Here is a 12,559-nt window from a genome sequence, read left to right as displayed (position 1 = left end):
AGCCAACCATCGCGCAACCAAAGCAGCCAACACGGGCTTTCAGTGCTGTGTCGCCGGATGAGCGGACGGCTCTCTGCCCTGGAACAACCAAAACTCGCCCAGACCGCTCTGCGCGTTCTTGAGGAACTTGCCTAGCCCCCGGCGCAATGACTTGTGGCGAGAATGCTTCCCGCGACCGATCCACAAGTTCTCCAACGCGCGAGGCGACGTCCAGAATACAAGCCCAGCGACGAGGGGGTTGATAAGATGGCGTCGCAAGGGTGAAAGGCCCGGCGCGTGATGTTTCGTCACATCATACTCGAAGAAGAGAACAATGTTGCCCAGCACATTGATCAAGCGGATGATGCTACAAAGCTTAGCACGAGCGGGTGATGCCAGACTTCAGCAGACTTACAGATGCATGATAAGCAACACTTCAGCAGCAACCTTGCCGGCATCATACTCGGCCTGCATCTCTCTAATCATGACATAGAGGGGCGGGATGCCGAGACCCAGGATGGTGAACTCAAGACTGCCAACGATATGATATGTTCTAACCTCACGGCCACGCAGCCAGAGAATAAAGAGGATGACACCCATGAGAAGGAACGCCATCTGCGTCACGTCAGTTGTGAAAAATCAACCATCAACAAGCGACCTACCACACTCGGCACGACAACAACTTGGTTGTCCGCAAATAACCTCCACAGAAGGATATAGGTGACGAAAGCAATGCCGGACCGGATACACACCAGAATGTAGTAGCCTACCATGACCATCTGGTAAATCTGGGCGCAGCGCGGATGCAGTTCACGGGCAGACCGTGGCCAGTACTCTTCCTTCGCGGGGTCATTGGTGCAAGGCCAGCCGCACCAGCGGCACACGCGAACCTTACGCTCGCCACCCTCGGTCAGGACATACTCGCCGGGGCAAAGCTGGCCCTGGCGGACGGCGCAGTCGGCGCAGTTCGCGGCAAGTGGGACGCTGGGATCGGGGCAGTAGGTCATGCTAGTCGCCGGCGGGGCCTCGATAGACGCGCCGTCATCTGACACCTCACCGTCGGACGGCGCAGGCTGAGCACACGGCGCGAGTGGCCACAGCAGCCGACGGCCGGTGCCGTCGTAGCGCAGACAACTGCGGCAGACAAAACGTAGCGAATTGTCGGTTGCGAGAGAGCCCAGACATGTTCGCACAAAGTTGATGTCGATGAGTTGACGGTAAAACTGATTGGTGCAGCGTAGGTTCTGCAAGTCGCCATAGTCGAGATGAGAGCCGATGAGAAACTGTAGTTCCATGGGCAAGTAAAGTAGCGAGGCATAGGGGTTTTTGCGGCTGTGATAATCCGCGTAGATGATCGGAGCCGTTGTCACCTCCTCTGCGTGTTTCTCGGAGCGCTTCTCAGACAGTGTTGCTGTGGTTGCATTGTCGAGAGCGGCGGAAACCCGAGAGGCCTCCATGGGCTGCAGTGGGCCGCAGGCCAACGACTGGCGTGTAGGTGGCGAGAAGCTTGATGAGCTTTTCCTTTCCGTGAACCGCAATGCGACAAGGTGAGGCGAGGCTCGTCACGATGTTAAAGCTGGGAGGTTCAAACTCGACGACGGGATGACGGACAGATGAGACGTTACGAGGCCGACAAAAACCTAAAAAGACGGATCAAAGGATGGTTTTTCTGGCGCGGGATGGTAAGGCGAGTCGAGACGCTGTTCGGTTCCTGAAAGTTGACCGACTGCCACTGGACCCTGAGCAGTGATGCAAGGTCAGGTCAGCCTCTGGCGGGGGAGGCGGTGCACGACCCTGCCCCCCTTGTCGTTACGGCAGGGTATTGGGTTCGACTGTGTCAAAGAATGGTTCGGGAAGCCTCCGTTGGCGGGCTAGAGCCGTGGACACGGTGGGTTGCGCCAAGCCGTTCTGGGCGAGACGTCAGCAACAGATGCGTCCATCCAGTCCGTGACCCCCTTTTGCCCCTCCTTTTTGATGCACCCAACCCTCTCCAAACCCACCAGCAAAGCTCAACGAGGCGGGGGACTTTTGGGTAGCATTAGGTCCGCCGTACCATTTGTGACGACGACGAGCGAATATCTGGCAAACGCCCAGGCCGGCCCAATTGCACACGAGTGGCGCCAAGAGGAAAAAGACGCAGGGCAAGAATGCGTCTGTGTACGCGGAAGAAGTCATTGCTCGAGTAGTATTTGGGTTCGCATGCTGCCCACTAGCACACCCGAGGTGACCCTTTGGCCATCCGCCGCCGGTTCCAGATCGATTGGTTCCATGCGCGTCGGGACGCCACGCGAACAAGGTTGACGGCGCCCGCAGGCCGCGGCCAGCGAAGGCGACAGATGCTTGTCGGGTGGCACACCGCCGGGCAAGGCAGAAGCCAAATAAGGGTCCAGGCCGTAGTACCGACACACCCACTGAGGGATGTCACAATTGCGGGTTCGATTCGGGCCAACGCCCGTGAAACTCTGTTTGGCAGGATCGAGAAACGCGGATAAGGGTTCTAGGGCCGTGTCTCCATTCAGCCATCGCTTTCGTAGTCCGAAAAGTATTCAAACGAAGCAGGCAGCGGTGCGTCCTTGCTAGACGGCGAGTCAGGGTCGGCTTCGTCCACCAACTGCTTTTGCACCTTTGCGGCTACGATGCTCGTCTCAGCGGCAGAAGACAACGTGGTTGTTGGTGTTGCCGTTTCTTCTGCTACCGCTGCGATGCCGGCTGTGGCTCTCGCGACGCGGCCCGGCCGCACCATGGTCGTCATCCAGCGGCACCATTCCCAGGGCCGTTCCTTATCCGGCAACCCGTTAAAGTACTCCCAGCCCATCACGCCTCCAAAGGCCTTGTAGCGGCCTCGGAGCCGGAGGAGGACGGCGCCGAGCGACTCCCACGGCACCCAGCCGTTGCCGTTCTCGTGGCTCGTCAGCAGCCCCATGACAATCTTCTCCTGCGGCCAGCCCTTGGCAAGCATCATCTCGTACATGAAAGAGTTGCTGCCGTCGCCCCACCCATTGTAGAACTGGCAGTTGTACCAGTTGATGTGGTCGCCCTTGAGGAGCTCGAGCATCTCGTAGTCGAAGCCGCTGAGATTCCTCTCGGGGTTGAGCATAGCAGCAGCGACAGGCGCCATGGAGACGAGGAATTTGGGTCCAAAATCAGCGCGTATGCGGTCGAGGAGGCGCATCATGCCCTCTATGCTCATGTACTCCTCGACGTCGAGATCGATGCCGTCGAGCTCGCGCGCGCGGATGAGATCTCGTACTGGTGTCCAGTACGTCTCGAAGGTGACCTCGTCGCGGTCGAGTTTGGCGTAGGAGCCCCTTGCAGCGCCGCCCAGCATGCTCATGACCTTGACGCCGCTCGCCTGGAGGACGCGCAGCTCGGCCCAGAGGGTCTGAAAACGGGGGTGGGAGGGGGCGTGGTCGTTGAGTGTTATGGCCGACGGGTCGTCGTTGATGTGTATGGCAGCAAGAATGACGTGGGTGACGGCAATACCTGGCTGGGTCAGGATGGGTAGGATGGATATCGGCTTGCCATCACGAGTGTGATGGGTCTGGTAATAGGTGATGACGCGGGGGAGCGAGTCGTCATTTTCGGAGGGAAGAGGAGGCATGGGTATATTTGAATCGGGTGCTGTTCGAGCTTGGCTTCTGTAGCTGGATTGTTCGGGATGGAATTTTTCGGAAATGTTTTGGTCGTGTTGGCGGCGGTTGCGATACACTGTCGGTGATGATGTGGATTGATCATTGTTGGAGGAGGAAACCTCCCGGAACTTGAAGCTTCAACGTAGGCAAGGCCTGTTGGTTGAAGGAGCTTCAGGTGGGGAGCTCCAAAGCTTGGAGGCCAGTTGGCAGCTGCAGCGGAGCGCATGGCAGGTAGGGGTGCCCAGCGCACCTTCCAGCGACGCTTCCAGTGCCTGTTGATCCCTGCTAGGCCCGCCGGCAGGGGCGACCTGGCGCCAGGGGTCCAACCGCTGCAGGGTGGCAGATGCGTCCCCCTAGCTGTACCTATGTTTGAATGTCTTGTGGTGATTCTTTTCGCGCAGGAGCGCTCTGTGCCCATCCTGCTTGCCTCGGCTGGTCCGCACAGTTGCTTCATGAACTGAACTCCTCGCAACGTCTTCAATGGCCAGGTACGCCAAGCTTGCTTACGGGTAGATCCCACTTTCCCATTGCCATTCCGAAAGGTCTTTACCCGTTCTGAGGTCTCAAGCCTAGACCTGCCCGATCATCAAAGTCAAGCTGCCGAACATGGAGTCTCAGCCCAGGCTGTACTGAGCACAAGTACAGCCAAACTCACCTGAACTTTTGACAGATCAGAACTCCGTTTCTTGACAAGAAGCCGCAGTCCTACGGGTGAACGCGCAGCCATGTTTCATCAAGATGCTGACGTTAACGCCTGGCTCGGTACGACCTCGTCGAGGAACGGGATAGGCCGAGGGTGACAGGGTATGATTCGAGGCCCTCTGTGAATGCATGAGAAATGGAAGATCCATTGATCTTCTTGCTAGCTTTGCAATGCCATCTCTGGAGTTGGTTCCCGTTTTGCTTACAACGATCATTGACGAGTTTCGATTCAAGGGCTCCTCTACACCAAGGGAAGGGCAGTGAGAGGCGGCTATTTAAGTCATCAAAGCCGTTACATGCTGCTTCTCGCGGGAGCAAATGAACCGAGCACTGATGGCGGCGAGGCGGTCGGAGGGACGTATTAGTCCTCTCAACGGCTAGTAAGCTCCGCCCGAGTGGACACATGGCTTACGTCGAGAACGTGGCTTTCTTGAAAGACATCGCCAGCCTGTAAGTCTTCCTCCTATTGGCATGGAAGGCCTCCTTGCTGAATGAGACAGTACTGAACAATGTCCAGATATCAGGCGGCGTGCCTCTTCCACGACAACATGGCCTCATGCTTTTTCGGCAATACCCAGAAAAAAGGGCTGAGCGGCGTAGCTCGTCTTTTTGATAGCATCGGAATTGAAGCCCTTGCGTATCACCAGTCTGAAGTCAGTCGGGCTACGTGTCCATGGAATATGAATGGTAAGTTCGTATCGGGAGCCGAAGCAGACAACAGGCCGGTCAAATCGTGAGACAACCCCAAATCCCCGAAAGAAAGCCAGGGCGCATTTGGGCTTCAATCCAGAGAGTCCTCACCCTCGACTTTGAAAAGCAAGATGAATATGCAAGCGAGCAGTTTACCCGATTCGAATAACGGCACGGTATTTGCATTTCACAGACATCCATCGGCGCTCGGCCATCGGTGCTCCGCTGGATGGCTATCCACCAACGAGGCGGTTCATCTTCAAATGGGCTCATGGATGACACGAGAATCACTGACGAAGCAGTTCACTCTCAACGTGAACGCTCCACAACATATGATAACGATGAGAGAATAGTCAGCTCGCCGTGAGGATCGGAGCGAGCTCCGTATGGGAGGAGTGGTGCTGTCGGCGTGAGGACCCACTCATTTCCCGCACCTCGGGCTTCTCAGTATGCCGAGGGCCGGGCCCGATCTAAATCTGGAATTTGACTCGTGGACCAAGAAGAGCCTTCACAGCAAATTTGTACGAGCGCCATGGCAGCTTCAGATTGTGAAGGGAGAGATGCAGTACCCAAAGAAGCATTGCCAAACGCGCTTCGCGTACCGTAGACGATGGAAAAGACATATCGCCGAGAGTACAGTATCAATCACAGCCTAGACGTACCTCAATCCTCTCTCGCTACGGAGGCGATGCATGCCGGAAAGGGTGCTGCTACGTCTGGAGTAGCACCTTGACCCCTACTCGACCCACCTCCACATGGACGGCGACAGGGACCATCAGCACGGGGACAGGGGCCTCGGAGAGCATCGTCATAGACTCTGTGGGTGAACCCACGCCGTAGCTGAGGCGCCAATAAGACCAAGTGGATTGGACGCGCAGGGGACTCGCTAGGCTTAAGCCACATGGACACCTAGAGCGAGCTGTTGGGCGATCGACAAAGCAAATTACCATTTGCAAGATCTTGAACCGACGACTCGATCTCAGGGACGTTTCCCCACGCCTTGCTTGTTTTATTAAAGCAACCGCCATGGCACAGGCAGCTTGGCTTCAAAGAACGTTTGATAGTCAACTCTATCGCAACCTACGTTGTCCGGCGCAGACAGCAGCAGCAGCCTGTTAGGGCGTATCCCGCTACGTGGTGTACCATTGGCACCTTTTCCAGCTCGAAAGCTACCATCGTCACATACATACAGTCTTGAAGATGAGCGACTCAGATGGTAATACTTTACTTGCGCACTTGAAGATTACAGCGACCATATCAGGCAGCTAACCTTCATAGGCGGCCGACCCATCGAGGGCCACACCGACCCCAACTTCCCTCCACCGACAGGTGAATGGGACACGCCTGTCATCATCTACGGCTACACCCCATCCTTCGCCCTCGCCGTCCTCGCCGCCGTCCTCTTCCTGCTCCTCGCCATCGTACACCTCTGGCAGTCCTTGCGCTACAAGTCGTACTACTTCCTGACCTTCCCCATCGGTCTCGTCCTCGAGGTCGTCGGCTACGTCCCCCGCGCCCTTTCGGCCAAGAAGAACCCCTACAACCTTATCTACTTCATCCTCAACTACTTCTTCATCGTTACGGCCCCCGTCTTTCTCGCGGCGGGCATCTACACCGTCCTCTCGGCCCTCATCCACCGCCTCGGCCGCAAGTTTGCACCACTACCCCCCAAATTTGTGCTCTGGTTCTTCGTCACGAGCGACGTCATCGCCACCATCACCCAGGTCGCCGGCGCCGCCCTCATCGGCGTCTCGCAGTCGAACCGCGACGACCCGACCACCGCCAACAACATCCTGCTCGCGGGTCTCGCCTACCAGGTCTTCGCCATGGGGTGCTTCGTCATGAGCTCGGGCATCTTCGTCTGGCGCGCACGCCGTGCCGTGGCCGCGTCTGGGTTGACGGCATTCGTGTCGGCGTTTGGCGCAGCGACGCTCCTGGTCTACCTGAGGACGATCTTCCGTCTGGCTGAGACAGCAGAGGGTCTCGGTGGGGAGCTGCAGACGAATGAGGTGTACTTTGGCGTACTGGAATTTGCGCCCGTCGTCCTGGCCGTCATGCTATTTGCTGCATGGCACCCTGGACGGTGCGTTGGGCGGAAGGTCTCTGGGGATGGCGCGACTGCTACTGAGAGGAAGGAGGTTGCCCGTGAGGATTCGAATCGGGCGATCGCGGTCTGATGGGGAAAGGCTGGTAGCGCCAACATGCTGCATTTGTCACTTTGACACCTTTGCCTATCAATCTCATACGCAACAGGCGTTAAGATTAGTTCAGATGATATTCCAAGACATAATAAATGAAATCACATCAGAAAAACGAACCCTCAATGTGGAATTTGGCAAACCATGCGGGGAACACGCATCGAGGACGGCCCGGCGACACGGGATGTAATTAACATTGGTAGGAAGTAGACCGCAGATCAGAAACCAGCCTTTGAGTACGTAGCATCAGGAGACCCATTCATCATCAGATGGCGTCGACTATTCCATGTTCGTGAGCGCCATGAAAACCTTCTATGCGTCATGCAGAAGACGAAGACTTCAGATCTGGTCCCCCATCTCTCCAGCAATCAATATCGGCTCGTGTTGCGACCGAGGCTCGCCGGCTATGCTAACCGCCCCAAAGTTACGACACAGACCGTATGGGGGGACTAAGAAGCCGCTCTAAAGAAGCCGCTGCTCAGAACTCGCGAATTCATCGGGACCGCTCCGCTCTTCATAGTCGAAGCGGCCGAAAGCGCGTCCTCGAATCCGCCCGACGGCCCGCTGGCGGACCCCTGCGCCGATCTATACCAAGCTCAATCTGGGGTACTAGCGCGATTCAAAACAGCCTTCTCCACATCCTCGGCACGCAGATTGTGTTGGCTGCAGTATAAAGCTATGCGCGTCCACCGTCGGAGCACCAATTGCACGCCTGCCAGTCGCTTCGTCTTGTGCGATTTTGCTACCGAGATCAGAGGGAGACCAGCAAGCAGACATGACATCAGACTCGTCACCCCCGGACAGCGTTGAGCTGACGCCATGGGAGGTAAGGACTATGCCATGGCGCAGGCGTCTCATCTGTGCGTACTGTTCTCAATCCCTTGATCCAGGAGACTCTCAGGAGGAAGCGAAGAAATCTAACAACGCAGGGCAGACATCCGTGCCGTGTTCACGTTCCTCTCTGGCGTAGTGCGCTCCAAGCTCTCCCCAGAAGCACAGAACCTGCATTGGCGCCAGCGGCTCGCCTTGGCCGCCCTGCAGTCCAAATCGGCTCTCCTGACATCAAGGCAGCGGACTTTTGGCTCGTCCGGCACATCGGCGGGTGATCTCATACGCGAGTACTGTCACGCCAAGGGCCTCTCCCTGCGCTCTGTCGCAGTCTCGGATGCCGGCACTCAGCCCTTCGCAGCCCCGCCTGCCGTCCTGCACTTCATCACGCCGGCCGGCGCCCCAGCCACTGGCCTGACCATTTTTTACGCGTACGGTGGCGGCTATGCGGCCCCCATCGCAGTCGTGGGGCACATTCCCATGGCTCTGCGCGCGGCAAAGACCATTAGTGCAAGGCAGGTTGTCTTCATCGAATACTCGCTCACACCACGGCACCCGTATCCCTCGCAGCTCGTCCAGGCCGCGAGCGGTCTCCAGACGCTGCTTGACGCTGAGGGCGTTAAGGCCTCGGAAGTCGTGGCCATGGGCGACAGTGCCGGCGGCCACCTCATTGCCTCGCTGCTGGCGCACATTGCCGTACCGTCACCATACGCGCTGCCGGTTAATTTACATGGCGACCAGCTGGCGGCCGCTGTGATAATCTCGCCGTGGATCGCCATGACCACGGATCAGGCGTCATTCGACACGAACGAGGCGACGGACTTTTTGGACCGCCCGGCGGCGTTGCTGTTCAAGTGTGGGTTTGCGCCTAATGTTGACGAGCCGTGGGCAAACTTAATAGACGCGCCGGATTCTGCTCAAGTGTGGAACAGTGTGTTCAGGCCTACTACAGGCAAGCCTGTCGTCCGGAAGGCCATAGTCTTGACGGGGACTGCTGAGGTTCTGATGGATTCGAACGTTGCATTCGGCAAGGTGCACCTCAGGGGGGCAGATCTGGTCGTCGACAGGAACACGGATGTTCCTGCGCAGTTCCCGGATGCAGATTACGTGTTTGTTGCAGCTGTGGAGGAGGCGCATACACAGACCATACTGGATGCCGCGGTGGGCTACGATGAGGGCAATATGTCGCGGGCCATCCGCGAGTTTCTCAAGCGACTGTAGTTCTAGACGGATGTGAGTATCAAGGCTGGAGACTTGAGAGACATAATGGAAAAGACTGTTACTGCTCTTCAATTTCCAGTGCTCATAGTGAGCACCGTGTTCCCTTCACTTTGCCGGCACACAGGATTCTAGGATGACCCTTCAAATCCCCTTATGATCCCGGAGTATCTCCTACGGTGTCAGGACCCCTGCGGAGCCACTAAGGGGCTGCCAAGCTAAGGGGCTGGCTAGGGAGCTAAGGGCCCGGAGAGAACGTATATATAGGCTGCGGATAGCCCCCCAAGCTGCGGAGGGCTAGAATTCAGATGTATTCCTATCCTATACCTATATTCTATCTATCTACGGACCCCGCGGAAGACCCCTTCACTCTACTCTAAATAACGCTCTAATATATCTGCGGACCCCGCGGAAGACCCCTTCACTCTGCTCTAAACAACGCTCTGACATACGGCCAGCCTTGGGTCACAGCGGTGCTCAGGTTTTCGGCCTCGGTTCGAAACGATCCGGGAGACCCCGGTTCATGACCCCGCGTTGAGCCGGACTCTGCCCCTCTTCGGCCGCATGTCTTCCCCGCTCACAGCGGTTCATCGATTAGACACCTTCCGAAAAGCGTTGAGACTATGATTTGCCTACAAGAGTAGACAATGTCAAAAACGTGAGGTAAAATAGCACTGCATCCTGAGATGCTCTATCAAGAGAATTATCATTCTTGGCCATCATGTTTGGGCAACTCGAGTAGGTTCAGCCTCGGCGATTATTGACACCAGTTTCACACAGAGGCGTTCATTATTGGAAGCGACAATCGCATCTTGAAAAACACAAGCATCCTCAGAATTTCAAATGTGCAAATCATCCAGGTGAAGCACCCTCCATGCAAGGGAACGTGCCACACCTGCCGATAAGAGATCACGATGATCGACCATGCAGTCCGAATAGGGAAGGTAGTACACCGAGGAGCAAGCTGCAGTAGAAATCTGCTCGGCGGCGGTTAAAACCGCAAATGACCAAGCATCTCGAAGCACGACTTGGAATGAATGTCTTATTAAGGAGCCGCCCGGTCAGTCAGTGAAGATGTGTGTCGTCCTGAGCCTTCCCCTCTTGAGCGTGGTGGTCAATTCGGAAGGACAGAATAGTTAGTATTTCTACCACTCTGTTGGTTGGACTTGTTCATCTTGAACAGTGGCAATTGATCGAGATCATGGCACCATCGTTCAAGTCTGTCCTCGCGGTCGCTGGAGCTCTCATTGCTCCCGTCGTCGCCCAATTCCCTCCTACACCCGAAGGCCTCACTGTGCTCAAGTCCAAGTTCAACGAGAACATCACTATCAGCTTCAAGGAGGTGAGCCTTCAATGACAAATCAGCTATTTAAAAATTCACTGACACGCCAAAGCCCGGCATCTGCGAGACAACCCCTGGGGTCAAGTCGTACTCGGGCTACATCCATCTGCCCCCAGGTCACATTGACGGCCTTGGCCAGGAGCAGACCTATCCCGTCAACACCTTCTTCTGGTTCTTCGAAGCCCGCAAGGATCCCGAAAATGCGCCACTCTCCATCTGGATGAACGGTGGCCCTGGCAGCTCGTCCATGGGCGGCCTCCTCTATGAGAATGGCCCTTGCTTCGTTAACCCAGACTCCAACACGACAAGGCTCAACCCTTGGTCGTGGAACAACGAGGGTAGGTTATGAAGCTGTTCGCTTTGGCAGCTATCCGACTGACGTTCGTCCAGTCAATATGCTCTACATCGACCAGCCTGTGCAGGTGGGCTTCTCGTATGACACCCTCAGGAACGTCACGAGGAACCTACTCGGCAGCGTGCAGACCCTCCCTCCTGGTGCCCCGATTCCCGAGCAGAACGTAACCTTCCACGTTGGCACGTACCCAAGCAACAACCGTGATGCCACCTCTCAAGGCAGCCGCAACGGTGCCATCTCTCTGTGGCACTTTGCTCAGGTCTGGTTTCAGGAGTTCCCCGGCTACCACCCCAACGACGACCGCATCAGCATCGCTACCCAGTCGTACGGCGGTCGCTACGGCCCTGCCCTGGCGGCCTTTTTCCAGGAGCAAAATGAAAAGATTCGCGACGGCACTCTCGACAGCGGCGAGGGCGAGAACTACATTCTCAACCTCGACACGCTGCTCCTCGTCAACGGATGCATCGACCGCAAGGTGCAGTGGCCGTCGTACGCAACCATGGCTTACAATAATACGTACGGCATTGCGACAGTCGACGAGGCGACGTACCTCGGCATGATTGACGCCTTTGAGCGCCCCGGCGGCTGCGCCGACCAGATTGACGAGTGCCAACGTCTCGCGCGCCTCGACGACCCGGAGAACCTCGGCATCAACGCCAACGTCAACCGCGTCTGCCAGGCGGCCGAGACGTTCTGCTCACGCTACATCCGCGACCCGTACATCCAGCAGTCGGGCCGTGACTACTACGACGTCACGCAGGTCGACCCGACACTGTTCCCGGACCCCTACTACGCCGCCTACCTCAACCAACCGCACGTGCAGGCCGCCCTCGGCGTGCCCCTGAACTGGACCGGCTCGAGCAGCGCCGTCGCCAACGCCTACCGCGGCATCGGCGACTACCCGCGCCCCGGCTGGATCGAGGACCTCGGCGAGCTGCTCGACGACGGCGTCAAGGTTTCGCTGATGTACGGCGACCGCGACTTTGCCTGCAACTGGATCGGCGGCGAGGCAGCATCGCTGGCCATCCCCTGGAGCCAGAGCGACGCCTTTGCCGACGCCGGCTACGCGCCGCTGCGCACGAGCTGCGCCTCGCCCAAGATTGCCGGCCAGATTCGCCAGCACGGCAACCTGTCGTTTGCGCGCGTCTACCAGGCCGGCCACGCCGTGCCGGCGTACCAGCCCGAGGCGGCGTACCGCATCTTCATGCGCGCCTTGTTCAACCGTGATCTGGCGACGGGGCGCGTCGACACGGCGGTGAAGGATGATTACTCGACGTCAGGCCCAGCGGATGTGTTAGGTGTCAAGAATGAGGTGCCGGAGCAGTATCCTGACTACTGCTATATTTTGGACACGAGCACGTGCAGCGCGAGGCAGATTGCCGCACTCCGCAATGGCTCAGCTGTCATTAAGGACTACATCATGCTGGAGCCGAGTTCGTAGGGAATAGTCCTAGTCTTGTGAGGGCTGAGAAGAACCACATACCTGCCAACCTTGTACTCTGCATGTTGTGATGCCAATTCATGTCAACGGATTCAAAATTCGGCCTGAATCTCTGGGTTTGACACTAAGTATTTCCGTTTCGTAGTTCCGAAATCGAAAAGGTAAAAGCACGCT

The 12,559-nt window shown here is 57.2% G+C and overlaps 5 protein-coding genes across 5 annotated transcripts; 3 read left to right on the top strand and 2 right to left on the bottom strand.

Annotated features, from left to right (window-relative positions):
- Window positions 1-39: 39 nt before the first annotated feature.
- On the bottom strand, window positions 40-1,436 carry D7B24_006683 (uncharacterized protein; the record flags this gene model as incomplete). The annotated part of the gene is made up of 3 exons (XM_028640807.1): window positions 40-346; window positions 395-594; window positions 642-1,436. The coding sequence occupies 3 exons, from the start codon at window positions 1,434-1,436 to the stop codon at window positions 40-42; spliced, it is 1,302 nt and encodes a 433-aa protein (XP_028498773.1).
- A 1,058-nt stretch (window positions 1,437-2,494) lies between these two features.
- Window positions 2,495-3,580, bottom strand: D7B24_006682 (uncharacterized protein; the record flags this gene model as incomplete). Its single annotated transcript, XM_028640806.1, has 1 exon — window positions 2,495-3,580. One exon carries the CDS (start codon window positions 3,578-3,580, stop codon window positions 2,495-2,497), a length of 1,086 nt encoding a protein of 361 aa, XP_028498772.1.
- A 2,623-nt stretch (window positions 3,581-6,203) lies between these two features.
- Window positions 6,204-7,180, top strand: D7B24_006681 (uncharacterized protein; the record flags this gene model as incomplete). Its single annotated transcript, XM_028640805.1, has 2 exons — window positions 6,204-6,219; window positions 6,282-7,180. 2 exons carry the CDS (start codon window positions 6,204-6,206, stop codon window positions 7,178-7,180), a joined length of 915 nt encoding a protein of 304 aa, XP_028498771.1.
- Window positions 7,181-7,976: 796 nt separating this feature from the next.
- D7B24_006680 (uncharacterized protein) lies at window positions 7,977-9,250 on the top strand (the record flags this gene model as incomplete). The annotated part of the gene is made up of 2 exons (XM_028640804.1): window positions 7,977-8,061; window positions 8,136-9,250. The coding sequence occupies 2 exons, from the start codon at window positions 7,977-7,979 to the stop codon at window positions 9,248-9,250; spliced, it is 1,200 nt and encodes a 399-aa protein (XP_028498770.1).
- A 1,198-nt stretch (window positions 9,251-10,448) lies between these two features.
- On the top strand, window positions 10,449-12,385 carry D7B24_006679 (uncharacterized protein; the record flags this gene model as incomplete). Its single annotated transcript, XM_028640803.1, has 3 exons — window positions 10,449-10,589; window positions 10,642-10,927; window positions 10,980-12,385. The coding sequence occupies 3 exons, from the start codon at window positions 10,449-10,451 to the stop codon at window positions 12,383-12,385; spliced, it is 1,833 nt and encodes a 610-aa protein (XP_028498769.1).
- Between the last annotated feature and the right edge of the window lie 174 nt (window positions 12,386-12,559).

Source organism: Verticillium nonalfalfae, assembly GCF_003724135.2.
Source record: "Verticillium nonalfalfae strain VnAa140/NRRL 66861 chromosome Unknown scaffold_5, whole genome shotgun sequence".
Lineage (NCBI taxonomy): Eukaryota > Fungi > Ascomycota > Sordariomycetes > Glomerellales > Plectosphaerellaceae > Verticillium > Verticillium nonalfalfae.
The sequence above is the reverse complement of the archived record's forward strand: the minus strand, read 5'-3'. Positions and strand labels throughout refer to the sequence as shown.